This window comes from Colossoma macropomum, unplaced genomic scaffold (assembly GCF_904425465.1).
Source record: "Colossoma macropomum unplaced genomic scaffold, Colossoma_macropomum, whole genome shotgun sequence".
In the NCBI taxonomy this organism is placed as follows: Eukaryota; Metazoa; Chordata; class Actinopteri; order Characiformes; family Serrasalmidae; genus Colossoma; species Colossoma macropomum.
Genome location: NW_023494795.1, coordinates 22,711,568 through 22,725,899, shown reverse-complemented (window position 1 = coordinate 22,725,899; position 14,332 = coordinate 22,711,568). Strand labels below are relative to the sequence as shown.

Genomic DNA, 14,332 nt, shown 5'->3' with positions numbered 1-14,332 from the left:
ATGGATGATGGAGCAAGGCTGAAATTAAAGCAGGCAGAGTGGCCTTCTGTCCTCTCCTCTCCTTTTCCTCCGCTTCATAGGATGAGAAATGACCCTTGTCATGTCAGTCCCACGTTGCACAGCTTCATACCACTGATATTAACAATCCACAAGGAAGACTTCTTTTAACCCAGATTTCTCAGAATGTTTCTCAGGAGGTTTTACTTTGTTATATTTTAATATTATAACTGTTTAGTTTGGAGGCACAGCCATCTAAACATTGGCCCTGTCATCAGGAGTTGAGTTTGATCTCTGGCGATGCCACAGCCATCTGTGGCAGGGAGCGTAATTGACCTCGTCCTCTCATCACTCAGTCTGAGAACGCCAAATGCCAGTAGACCCCTTTTCACACTTCTGTATCCAAAGTTGTCATAGTAGGGAAAACATTACAGCAGTGGTGCCATTTTATGAATAAGAGGGATGCATTTTTGTGTCATTATTTAGGTGTTTAACTAACTTTACCACAAAAGATGTCATTTGGTGAAGCACTTTAAATTGTTAGAAAAGAGCAAGCTTGAGAAGGGGTACTTTAAAGGTAGGCTACTGACACTGCTACAGCACTGGATGGGTGAGAACTACAGATTTAAAGAAGGTAAAAAGCTGTCTGTATATAGGAGACAGAATATGTAACATTACCTATAAATGCAATATAGATAGATAGCTAACATTCTGTAGATGTGCCACTGAGCTGTATTTCTCAGGGTTCTGTGTGGCGATTGTGTTGTTTAGTATGTTTTAAAGCTTTTATGTTAACATTAAAGTAAATGTTAACATTAGTGATATTATTGCAGCCTATGTTAGCTTACATAGGAACATTTACAACATTAGACACTGAACAACACAACATTAACATGCCAGTGTGAAAATGTAAAAATGTAAAGTTAAATCGCTTAATATGACCAAAACTCAATGAGGTATAATTGGCTACATTAACTTCATCCCCAGCTTGCACAACATTGACTGTATTGTAGTAAACTTTAGACAGCTAACATTTGCTGATCTCATTAAATAACGTATCTTAACTTACCATAGTCAAGCAAGTAATTCTTAAAGAAAGACTTGTAGGCTTGTCAAGCTGGCTCCTCTCTGAAAATGAAAACTGCTAGAAATATCTCTTTTAGGTAAATACCTTAATAAGGACGTTAAAATAAGTGAGTACTCCGTATCATAGAAATTATAAAGAAAGACGTTGTCTACATTCTGATTCACAGACGCCTCCGTGGCGTCCACCACATCGAATATGAAAGCGAGAAAACAGGTTTTTGGCAGTTAATGTTCTTCTCAAAGTGTGTGGAGCTGTCCAATGATGACGTGCTGTTCTAGGACATTACAGTCTTGTTAAGTGACTGCAGGATGGCCATAAACTGTGATGGGTTGGCACTTTTTATTTTAGTTACATTTAATAATATCTGCCATTTTTAAACAAGGACCACTTTTAGATATGGCTATAGCATATTTAATAAACTAAATAAATGAATGCATTTAAATAAAAATAAAAATGACTAAGTAGAGATACACCGTCTGAGATTTTTCTGCTGTTCCCCGTGTGGGCCTCCAGTTTGAGAACCGCTGACTTACAGTGTTACTCTAATGAAACAAATCAACTTGCTTTTTCCTTTGTTATGCTTTTTTATGAGATGAAGGTGGCTTAAAGGTTAGTGAGACTGAAAATGGGATGTAAAAAAAGACTGTATGAACTTATGAACTAACCAGTGTAATAAATTTGCATAGTTCTGAACAGTGACTACTGACTTTCATTAGATATTAGCATTAATTGTTAGGATATCTAACAGAATGATTCATTTTTAAGTCTAAGATTATATTTATCCCAGAGATGCGTTATATTCTTTTTAGCTAATTTAATGGAAAAAAATGCACTATGTAAATAAATAAAGTACAGTGTCAAATGCAATCAGGTGGCACATATAGGCATACCCATTAAAAAATAGAACGTGTTCTGAGGAAGCAAAATTACATAAATGTCAGATTTATTCCAAAAATAACCAGGATCTCCTGAAGTTCTTAAAACTGAGTGAGTAAAAGTGGTCACTCCCTTCCTTTGGCCACTCACCCTGTGCTAGGCAGTAACGGTAACGTGAGCTAATTAGGTGCCTTATCTCATTATCAGCAAAATGACTGCAATAAAACAGCATTGAATATTTTTCAAGCCACTTCCTCTGGGTCATCTCCCTTCTTCATTCACTAAGAGGAGGATGCCTGTTGGACGCAGGTAATTTACAGCTTGCTGCTGTCCTCCTCTAATTAGCTCCATTCATCAGCCTCAGCAGCGAGAGTTAAAAGGAAGCCTATTGTTACTGGCCGAAGAGACTGCAGCGGCATGCAGCCTCGTTTCTGAGGGGAAACTTCCTTATCCTCAGGGTTTGGTCTTAAAGCTTCCTTTGACTTTGAACACATGCTTAGCACCTTCACTTTACACTCTCAAATCCAATCGACGCCAGCTGTTCTCTTCCTCTTCTCGTGTGTTATGATGTTGTTCCTCAGTGATGGTGTGTCTTCGTTTTGTGTCTGTTCTGTCATCAAGCTCATTTTCCTTTGACTGCAGTGGGGCAGCTGATAGATCATCACTGACAAACCTTATTGTATTGTGCTTTCAACAAAGCTTTCATTCATTAAACATGTGGCAAATGAACAGAGCTCTGACATCACTGTGTCTTGTTGGAAAATAATTTGGAAGATAACTTGGAAAGAGGCCGGTTAACTTTGAATTATTGATGTCTCAGCTACATGTGTGAAGTGTTTAAGATAAATAATTTTTTTTCTCTCTCTGTGTTGACAGGAATGGCCCGGAAAGAAGATCAGCTCACTCAGAGTCAAAAGCTGTTGGCCATACGGTGTGTACCATGCAGACAGTGGTTTCCTAAAAGCATTGTAGTGTTAAGACCATCTTGACTGGTAGAGAGTGTTCAACGTGATAGGAGTTTTTGATATGCATTGGGCAAACTATTATGGGTAAATGGTAAAACGTTGAAGATTATACACCAGGGGGAGTGGGTTGTTGCAAATAGCATCACAGCTGATATTTGATCGCACAGGCAAGCCACATAGCCACATCATCGCAGCCAGCATTATTAATAAAAACATACAACCTCTTACTTTATACAACAGTTCTGCTGTTGTCCTGTAGAAATGTCTTGCTATGTAATGTGTTTAGTGCTGTGTTATATGTCATATTGTTCAGTATTGTGTGTGCCTGTACTGTGACTGTATTTAGAGTACTAAGAAAAAAAATTAAAAAGTAAAGCAAAGTAGCCCCAAATATTGCATCAAACACACTTTAATATTGGCAGTTCCTTTCACCAAAAAGAGTAGCCTTTTGCTGTGTAAGTAGAACCATAAAAGTGTCACAATATCAGGTTCAGCTCAGTTTTTTCAATATTTGCCAGATTGTTATTTTGCTCCCAACGGTCTGTAAAGCACCGGTCTTCACAGCCCTTCTTATTTCCCAGATTAAGTTCTGAAAGGGTTTGGCTAATCCCAGTTTGCTTAGTTGTTCCTCCGTCACAGTTGCTGACCAAAAGTCTTGTTCAGAGTTTGTAGTCCAGCTGTCATACTATTCTTTAGAACCACTAGTCTAATGTGTATATTTTCTGTTTTTGTATGGGCTTAAGTAGACACTTATTAACAGTTAGCTACAGCATGATGTCACAAATAACTGTTGTGTAAAACCTTGTAAAAGTTTCGTCCTAAAGCAATAATTTTGCAAAGAATCAAATTTTCACAGCTCAAATGAAGGCACTCAGCTAAGACATTTTAGTTGTCTGACATTTGCGTCTTTTGTTTTGCACTGAAGCTATGAGGCTACCTGTTGTAACAGGATTTCCATCAGTTGGCAGTGTGCGAAGTGCGTACCTAAATAAACACATCCTGGCCTCAAACTCAGTTGTTAATAATCTCAAATAGACCTGCCATTGTGGTTTCTGGCAAAATGTTACCTATAAAAATGAACCAAAGTGCTGATTTAGGTGTGCAGTTCGCAAGATGCTAATTACGTTTTGGCATGTAAGCTTTAGTTACTTGTTAGCTACATTAGCCTCATAGCTCCAGTACAAAACTAAAGCAAATATCAGATCTTGTGTTTGTTTATCGTTGTTTGTTTCACTATTGTTTTAATATGGGGTTTCTGATGTTGTTAGCCGTCTAGTGAAGTCATCCTTTGTTGGCTTTGTGTTCAGGCGGATGCCCAGTCTCCTGGAGTACTTCAGCTATAACTGTAACTTCATGGGCATGCTAGCCGGCCCCACCTGCTCCTACAATGATTACATCGCCTTCATTGAGGGCAAACCCTTTCGTCACAGAGAGCAAGAGACGAATGGGAAGCTGCAGGGGAAAACCAGACTAAACGACCCTTCACCTAATGTATGTAGATGGGGCTTTACTAAATTTATGCGCAGCGTTTAGCAGCAGTCACATTGTGGTGAAGTTCCTGACTCAGAGCAATTATCATTGTATCTTCATTGAATATTTAAGTGGTTGCATTCAGCAGAGACTTTGAGCTTTTAATGAGCATTTAAGTACTCTGTATATACGAGAGCAGTATCAACAGAGCAAAAAAAAAGCCTGTTTACTGATCAGCCTAGTTATCCAGAGTTACTCTGTTCTTCGTTGTATTGATGGATTGATGGAAATACAATAGCCTTTCGGGAAATCTCCCGGATAAGCAGCATGAATTGGGAATATCAGTGCCAATTAATAATTTGATAGATTTTTTAAAAATGATATTATCTTTGAATGCTTGGAAAGTTATGATTCATATAGTGAATAGTGTAATTACTCTCTACATGTTAATTGAAAATCATTGTCTTTGTGGCCTCCATCATGCTTTTTGACTAGCCATTAAATTACAGCCATTGTAAGGAAATTCAATTTTATGAATGTACTGTTGATTAGATTGAGCCATTATATTGAACTAGAAAGGCTATTGCATTGATGATCACGGTCTGTCTATTACAAGAAAAAAAAAGAATAGGCTTCTGTTTTCTTCCTTTATAAACTTACCCTTCTGTTTATAAATGTTGTTTGATATGACTGTTCACACATTACTACACCTTATTGTATAATGCTATTTAGTGAATGAAAAGGCTGAATGTTCTTCTGTCTCGTGTCATTGGCAGACGGAAGTTCTCCGCAAGCTGGCCACCTGCTTCATCTCTCTGTCAGTCTTTCTCTCCGTCTGCAAAGTTTTTCCTGTAGAGCGCAATGTCGATGATGACTTCATTGCCACCACACCCTTCTACGCCCAGGTGGTCTACCTGTATCTGTCCATGCTGACCACCCGTCCTAAATACTACTTTGTTTGGACTCTGGGTGCGTTTCTCTTCACTCTCTCTCTCTCTGTCTGTCATCTATGGCGTACTTGCACTGTTTCCCTTTTTGCTTTGAGTTTCGCACTTTTCTCCTTTCTAGTAAAATTTGAATGGGATTATTTTTACACAGGGAGGTAGGATAGTGTAATTTCACCACAGGACACCAGTAAGGTTTATTACCACTTCGCACGGCATAAGAAATCTCTGTATAAATTACAGAGATGGGTGTGGCTACTCTTGTTTACGCATTGCTGTTACACCCAAAAGGAAAAATTTAATTCAGTTTAGTGTGCCATTAGCATCGCCATTAGCCTGGAAATTTACAACCGCCAGCCGACGTTGGCGGATATAACCAGATTTTTTTTCTTTCATTTTACTTGTTTTTATTCAGAGTACACTTGAGGAAGGACAAAGCATATCAGCTTGATTTGGGACACGGAGAATATGAGTAGATATGAAGATATGAGCTTCTTTGAGTGCCTCAGTGCTTAAGAAAAACTCATTTTCCACAGGGTAAGATGTAATATTTACCGACATTGCAGTTTACACAGAATTAATGTAACATGGGGTTATTTATACAGTTAGGTTTAAAGAAGGCAGAAGCCTCTGGAGTCTTTACTAAAGTAGAAGTGTGCAGTCCTTAAAGATTGCTGAAACGGCAGATTCAGACAGGACTAAAATCGTTGAGAAACACTAGTAATAATCGCTTTACACCGCCTTCCCATGTAAAAATAATCCTGTTTAAATAAAACTTATGAATGCAGTCTTTAACGTTGCTGTTTTGTTGTTTAGTATTTAAAGGAATAGTTTGGCCAAAAAATTGGATTTACCCAATTTTCCGCTTACCCTAGATGTAGTTAGTCAGCCAAGATGTTTGGTGTCAAAATTTTGCTTCTTTAGTTTAGCGCTAACATTGCTAACAAACACAATAACGTAATAGTGACTAAATCTGGGGTAAGAGGAAAATTGTGTAAATTAGATTTTTTCCCAACCATTCGTTTAATATGTAATTTACTAGAAATTGCATCTTACTTTCTGTAACATTTTCTCTCCCTTCACAGCCTTTTATTCTTAATGGGAGGGAAAATGAACCAAACCTAATCATTCAGTTCTGACTCATAACATTATCCAGCCCTCCATTTGTCCTATTATTTACTGCCCTCATCAGACTAAAGAAGGAATTGCAAGTGGGGAAATTATATCTATTCATTTGCTTGCAGTATGTGAAATTTTGAGATCAAGAACACCCTGATTGACAGATGACTCTTAGAAAAGCGTCCAAGTGCTGCACTGTTCATGATGTGTTCTTGATTCTCTAAAACTGCTAACAGTGACATCACTTCCCGTGTATAATCTGGGACCTCTGTGTCCTTCCCCTCGCAGCTGATGCTATTAACAATGCAGCTGGCTTTGGCTTTAATGGCTATGACAGTGATGGATTGCCACGATGGGACCTCATCTCCAACCTGAGGATAATGAACATTGAGGTCAGTCTGTGTCGCCATTGCTTTTTTTTTTTTTTAAATTATGAATTAAATGTGAGCACATCACTTACCATTCCTGTTTTCCTGTTTCAGTTAGCCACCAGTTTTAAGGTGTTCCTTGATAACTGGAATATACAGACTGCACACTGGCTCAAAAGGTAAGAGTGGTGATGGGCTTTAGAGAGTCTTCATTGAGAGTGCTGTAATTACTTTTTCAAGATTCTGTTTTCGTAATTACACAAATGCTGTGAATGTTTAACATAAGACGTGACCCACATTGTATGCAGAGCTGAGTCTGGAGTCATAGAGTAATGAATAGTAATCTATGAGGCTGTGTGCCATCTACTGGTGTCAAATGGTATTACTGCTGCAGCATGAAACTGTTTTATAACAAAGGCCCTGTTCATAATTGGCATTAACATGTGTCTTGAGTGATCTCGTAACAATTACACAATGAGACATACAGCTGTTTACATCTGGAATTTCCATATTTTTTTAATGTGAATGGATATGGAATCAGACATTAACCAATAATGTGTTCTGAACAGATACAAATACAGATAAGAACACATACTTTCAAAATTTGTAAACAAAAATGATGTGCACATTCTGGCAACAAAAGCGAAGCATCCTATCATTAATTATCAGAGAGAGACAATGTAGGAATTTTCTGGTGTTATTTGTGTTGAAAAGATCTGAATGTTGTGTATATGGTTGTTTAAGCTGTTATGCATCTGGTAAGGGCTCTGAAAAGATTGTGTTCTGGTGGGATTCTGTAAAATGTAAGCTATTGACAAGGCTAATAGGTTCACAACTGTGTACACAACGGCCATTTATTGTGACTATTACCTGTGAATTATGTAGGTTACCCCACTGGTGTGTAGCTTTATTGTCTCTAACTGTACTTTATCAGCACTCTCTAGAGTAGTCTGATAACTTGGCCACCAGAGATATATATATGTATATATATTCATTTTTTCTATCTCTTCATAATTAAATTAAATGCAGCTTGTAGGATCCCATTGTGACTAGCAGCTGCACTTAATTCCAGCTTCGTAGTACATTCTAGTAGAACTTTTTTAAACTTGCTGAAATGTAAACCCAAAAACCAAAGAAAAGTAAATCTAATATAACATCATGTAGTGACCATATTTGTCAATTATAAATACAACTGAATACAAAATAAAACAAAAAAACAGTGCCAAAAAAAAAATTAAGGCCACACCCACTTCCAGATACAAGCCATGTCTTAAAGCCAAGCCCACAGCCAAGGAAGGCTGTGTTTCTCAGCCGTTACATCACTGAAGGCTGTCTCGTTTTGTGGAATCTTGGGAACGTGGTCAAGAAATGCGGCCTTCATTTCTGACAAATTGAAAGACTTATCTGGTATATCCTTTGAGATCTTAAATCACCCACAATCCTTGAGGCACAGCACAGGACCGCTGGAAAAATACTGAAAACAGCAATGAGTGATGAGATGCTGTTGCAGCAAATTTGTAATAAAATCTAAAATGTAATTTATTGTTGTAAATATTAGATTTAAATGTGTCATGTTGCCTACATCAGTAAGGTTGTGCGTGAGCACTGAAAAGATTTTGTATACCAGTGCTAGCAAGCTCTCTCCTTCCTCGACTGCAGCCTTCACTTTGAGACACGCCTACAGATACAGATATTTGGAGCACCAGACAGATACAGACAGATATAGCGGTACTGCAGTACACCCCTAGTTACATGTATGGGCTGTTACAAATGTTTTGAGTGCAAGGACTTACAAACAAATGAGAGGAAATTATGCAAAGCAGCCACTTTCCGCTCTTCTGTGATTGTTGTCAGGGACACTTTAGTGTTCACACTACAGATGTTGTGGCCATATGCATCTCTGACCACCAAAGGTGCTTTCAGTGATTGGATTACAGTGTGTGCCCAATACGTCTGTACTTAGAGCTGCCCCCCTTATGATTGGATCACCCAGTATGTGTGGTTTCTGTTGTTGTATGATCTGCTGTTATTTATATTTTGGACAAAAGTATAGACAAAATTCAGGCTTCAGTATATCATACAGTGTCAGAAACCACATAAGCAAGTCTGACTGAGATTACTCAACAATTTGACGCACTTCAGGCACATGTGATGATTTATGAATGCAGTTTGCGCAACGCTGACCTGGTGATTATACAGTTTTACGCAGACATTTATGACAGTGTGGCAGACAAGTGAAAATAAGTTAACACATGCTCTACAGAGAATACACTGCATGCAAACCTTAGTACACAAATTCTGTTTTTTTGCAGAGTTGAACATATTGGGGAAAAATATTGTGCCATAACTTGTGCACAGGGCACTTTTTTGTTTTTTTTAATATTATAAATAAACAGTAACTGTGCCCTGTAGTGTGCAGAAGTGTGTTCCTGTGGAGGATGTTTTGACTTATTTTCATTTAGTAATTTAACAAGATATGTAATTTGACCATCGCTGTCCAAAGAAAAATATATATCTCCAATATGGTAACTTTACCTTAACTTATATTGACAGTAAAGAAAGTGTTTGCCCTCTCCTGTAGAGAGATTTCATTCTAAGCAATCCTGAAGCATTTCTATCAGACCATTCATCATGAAATTTTCACACAGTGTAAAGGACAGCTGCCATTCTCAAAACTACAAATCTACAAAAAATGGTATTAAAAAATGAAAAACTTAAGAAGCAGACTTCTGACACCAAACATGTCTTGGCTGATCAACTACAACTGGGTGAAATTGGGGAAAATTTTATCAATGTATCATATCAGTACTTATCTTGTCCAGCATTACTTAGAACCCCCCCCCACCCATACCCTCAGGTGTTACTACATGCCCCGGAGGGTCTTCTCTTGATGTGTAATGTATGTGTGTGTTCGCAGGGTGTGTTACGAGCGCTGTCCTTATAACCCCACGGCCGCCACCTTCCTGCTCTCGGCAATGTGGCATGGAGCTTATCCAGGCTACTACCTCACCTTCCTCACAGGCATCGTGGTCACACTGGCTGCCAGAGCGGTGAGGAGCCTCCACACCACACCACACCACCCCACATTCAGGATGCTGACATTCAGGGGTGTATGTAGATCTTGGACACCATTAAAATTAGTTTGTCTTGAGCCTGAAGAAGGAGAAGTAAAAGGATATCTCACATTTCAAATTTAAGCTGACAGCTAATGCCTCTTGAATGCCTCTTGATTTTGCAGTAATTGAATAACAAACTACAGTTACTGCAAAAGAAAAGTAGCTTGTTGTGGAGTTCACTGCTTTTCCTCCTCACAGAGAAGGTTAATCTTCTAGGCAGCAGAGAAAGACTGAAGGTTTCCACTCAAGCACCCACTTACAGCTGCCCACACAGCTCAGATTTAACTAAGATGGAGAGAAGGTTCAGTAGAGGGTAATGAATCGTTACCTGTCTAGATTTAAAATGCTGTGAGCCATGCAGAACCTAATAGTTAACCTCAGAGAAATGGCTGATTCACTGCTTGCTGAGTTTTATGTGTGCACCTTATGTACTGTAGTATTATTATTTTTTTCAGATTTCCAATTAGAGCAAACATTTAACAGTGTTTTTGCCATTTTCATTCCATTCCTTTTCACTATTCCTTTTCTTTCTCTTTCTTTCTTTTCTTTTTTTTCTTGTACCTTCTTTCCTTATTTTTCTGTCTTTCTTTGTTTCCATCTTCCTTCTTTCTGTCTTGCTTTCTTTTCTTCCTTTTTTCTTTTTCCCTTTGTCTGTTTTTCTTTGGTTCTTTTCTTTCTTGCTTACTTTCCTTCTCTTTATTTCATTCTTACTTAATGTCTTACTTTCTTACTTACCTGTTTTTTTTTTCTTGTTTTCTTGTCTTTCCTTTTTCTCTTCTTTCTTTCTTGCTTTCTTGCTTTCTTTTAGGTGAGGCACAATGTAAGGCCATACTTCTTGGGTTCACCAACACACAAATTTGTGTATGACGTCATCACGTGGGCCAGCACACAGATAGCCATCTGTTACACTGTGGTGCCCTTTGTGTTACTTTCTGTGGGTCCGTCCCTCAAATTCTACAGGTGAAAGATGCGCCAAAACATCATAAATCATACATTGTTCTTACTTTACTTTATAAACAATTTCAAACAAGGTTTGCTTATTTCATTAGTAATCTGGTAAAATAGTGTTAATTTAAACATTAGAAACATATGGGGGCAAAATTATGTAAAAGAAGAGATGATATTCTATATACAAATCATATTCTTTGGCTTCTCTCTCTCTCACCCTCCTTTGCAGGTCTTGGTACTTTTCTGGGCACATAGGCTGTGTACTGCTGGCCATAGCTCTGCCGGTGAAGCCTCGGCATCTGCGGCTGAAGGAGCAGCAGAGCCTTTCCTCAAGCTCCGACTCCACAGACAGCCAGAAACAGAAAGCCACATGAGCCCAGACCCTGCACCCCCACTGCGGCACAGAACACACTCAGATCGGCCAGCGCTCCTACTCTGCAGCCACCCACGCGGAGAGTCAGACGATTAAAACTCAAAAACAAACATCCAAACATCCAGCCTCTGCCTGGACTCGTCCGGTGGGGCGTCATACTAATCTCGGCTCTAAATGGCGGCGCCAGGACTTGGCATTGACTTGAGGGGAAGGGTTTGATGGGTTTGAATCTGACTGGTGGCAGCGTTACGATGAGCAGCAAGTGAAGCTCTGATGTACAGAAATATGCAAACCTGCCTTTACGCTCCCCATTGCCACCACAGGCATTGTTACTTTAACATGCAGGATTTGTTTTGGGTATGTATATAGCATTACCTTGCAGGAGACAGTGCCACCATTAGAATGAAGCTGATGATGGTGTTTCTAAACACTTTCAATGTTTGTGATGATAACAAAACACCTATTCAAATAAATTATTTGAAAGTGGGGGAAAAAAACATCCAGTGACAGACAATAGCTTGCCGCCATGCCAATATGTCAATGTGCATTTAGTCATTATTTCCCCATTCATCTTTTACTCTCTTGAGTTAGGCTTAAAGAAAGCCTTCTCTTCTTCTCAAAGACGCTGTAAGTTCATTTGGAGATTTAAATCCATGGCAGTGCCATCGTAACAAGGTTCTTCAGTCCATGTCATCTTTAGTATAGTGTGTGTGAACATCTCTTGTGCATGAGGTTTGCATATCTTCAGATTTGCCCCATGGCATAAACACTGCAGACCCGTCTCTGCTGATTCAACATGATGCTTTAAAAAGCATTTTCAGCACATTCCATTCTAAAGTTCAGTTTCTTTTCAGTTCTAGAAACACACTTTCTAATGATAATATTTCAGAATTAGCCTGAACTGAGAAAAAGGCTGTGGATTTGAAATATTTGCCCAGACACTCAAAGCCCAACTTCAGATTTCATGTTTTTTTGTAAATTATGTGATTAAAAGAAAACCTTTTGCAACTAGACTTGGTGTCGCATGTCTGTACACTCTTAAAACCAGGGTTTTTTCAAGGATTCTTTAGGAAAGGTAATGGTTGTACAGGCCTCCAGAGAGCAGTGATTTTTGACCAGTATTTTAATAAAAACAGTAATGACAGTATATTTAATGTTTAACCTTCTGAACTGTCTTTTGAAAATATATGCTCATTCTGAAATTAATGCTTGCAACACATTTAAAAAAAATTGGAACAGGAGAAATTTAAGACTAGAAATACTGGAATTCAAATTTGGAACAAGTGTATATTTACTAAAAAAAACAATGTTTATATGGTAATGTGATTTTTCAACCTCTTTTCAATTTAATACTTTCTATTTTATTAGCATTTCACATACTGTCCCAACTTTTTTGGAACAGAGGTTTGTAGAAACACTCATAGAGCACTTTATTAGGAACACTATAGTAATACTGGGTAGGGCTTCCCTTTGATCAGCCTCAATTCTTCATGACATGGATTCCACAAGATGTTGGAAACATTCCTTTGAGTTTCTGGTCCATGTTGACATGATTACATCATGGAGTTCCTGCAGATTTTTCAGGTGCACTTTCATGCTGCCTTATCTGTGGATTCAGATCCGGTGACTGGTAAGGCCACTGAAGAATATTTGAATTAATTGTCATGGTCAAGTAACCCAACTGAGATGACTTTTATTTTGTGACATGGTGCATTATCATGCTCTAGGTAGACATTAGAAGATGGGTAAATTGTGACCATGACGTTATTACTTTATAGCACCATTCTGAGTAAACTCTAAAGGATATTGTGCAGGAGGTCAACAGTTCTCAAACCAATCTGTCTGGCACCAACAATCATGTCATGGTCAAAATCAGTGAGATTACATTTTCCCCCCATTCTGATGGTTGATGTGAACATTACCTGAAGCTGCTGGCCAATATCTACATGATTATATGCACTGCACTGCTGCCACATAATTGTGTGATTAGATAATTGCATGAATGAGTAGGTGTACAGGTGTTCCTTAATAAAGTGCTTGGTGAGTGTTAAACCATGACAACTGAAAGGAACATCTGATTATTTAAATGGTTCTTTGTAGGTCAGAAAATGGTCTTTTACTTATTTGTGCTATTCTAATCATGCTAGAGTTGATGGCACAAGGTTATGATGGTCATTAATACTCTCTGTTGCATCTTTTTTTGTTATTAATAATAATAATAGCCCTATTATTAGGTCTATTATTAATTTAATACTATTATTAGGCCAATTTTTGTTATTATTTTTATTGTTTGTGATCTCAGGAATGAAAGATTATATAGATCTTCATATTCCAAATTATGTTGTACTCCTGTTGCTGATAGACAGAAATATCAGCATTAGCTGGAACACTGATCTTTCAGTTCTGTTCATCTTACAGTACAATACACAGTGTTCCTGCTGTTGAGTCACAATCCAGAAGCTGCTGACATGAATCCTCCATGTGTTAATAGTAAAAAAAAAATGTGTGGTCACTAGTCTGGAGAGATAAAGAGGGGTTACCTAACGTCTTACACAAACTCCTACTGTATTTATCAAAGCAATATTGTTACAGTCATACAGCTCAACACCTGCCCTTTACTCCCCAACCATAAATCTTGCACTTTGTGCTGTTAGTGAATGCAGTGCATGTGCACAAATTCCACTGGATAACTAGTACTAGTAACATAAAACATTAACAAGAAAACATGTGACAGCTGGTCATAATACAAAACACAATTTTTGATCTACAGTAATGAGTAGGTAGGGAGGAGTGAACAGTAACTTATTAAAGTTACTCAAATTCATATACTTAAGTAAAATCTGAACCTTTTCTAAATGTTTTAAATGATAATATAAATGTTGATTATCTGTACTAAATTATTGAGGATCAGGACATAATTTTACTTAGTTCCATTTCAGTCATTCACCTTTAGTTCCCAGTTCCTTTAATTTCACTCTGCTGCGTTGATGACAGCACTTGTTATTGCTCACACCTCACTTTGGAGCTTAAGCACTTTATTTTAACCTCAAAGGATCCCAAAGAAAGACA

The 14,332-nt window shown here is 38.1% G+C and overlaps 1 protein-coding gene across 1 annotated transcript in view; it reads left to right on the top strand.

The window, feature by feature from the left end:
* The window catches only part of mboat2b (membrane bound O-acyltransferase domain containing 2b), a 55,481-nt gene extending 43,205 nt beyond the window's left edge, over window positions 1–12,276 (top strand). The window contains exons 6-13 of the mRNA XM_036581886.1: window positions 2,837–2,891; window positions 4,233–4,416; window positions 5,172–5,364; window positions 6,747–6,850; window positions 6,941–7,005; window positions 9,744–9,876; window positions 10,751–10,902; window positions 11,120–12,276. Of these exons, the coding sequence (XP_036437779.1) occupies window positions 2,837–2,891; window positions 4,233–4,416; window positions 5,172–5,364; window positions 6,747–6,850; window positions 6,941–7,005; window positions 9,744–9,876; window positions 10,751–10,902; window positions 11,120–11,264 (1,031 nt within the window). The 3' untranslated portion in view covers window positions 11,265–12,276. The remainder of the gene's footprint in view (window positions 1–2,836; window positions 2,892–4,232; window positions 4,417–5,171; window positions 5,365–6,746; window positions 6,851–6,940; window positions 7,006–9,743; window positions 9,877–10,750; window positions 10,903–11,119) is intronic.
* Window positions 12,277–14,332: the final 2,056 nt, after the last annotated feature.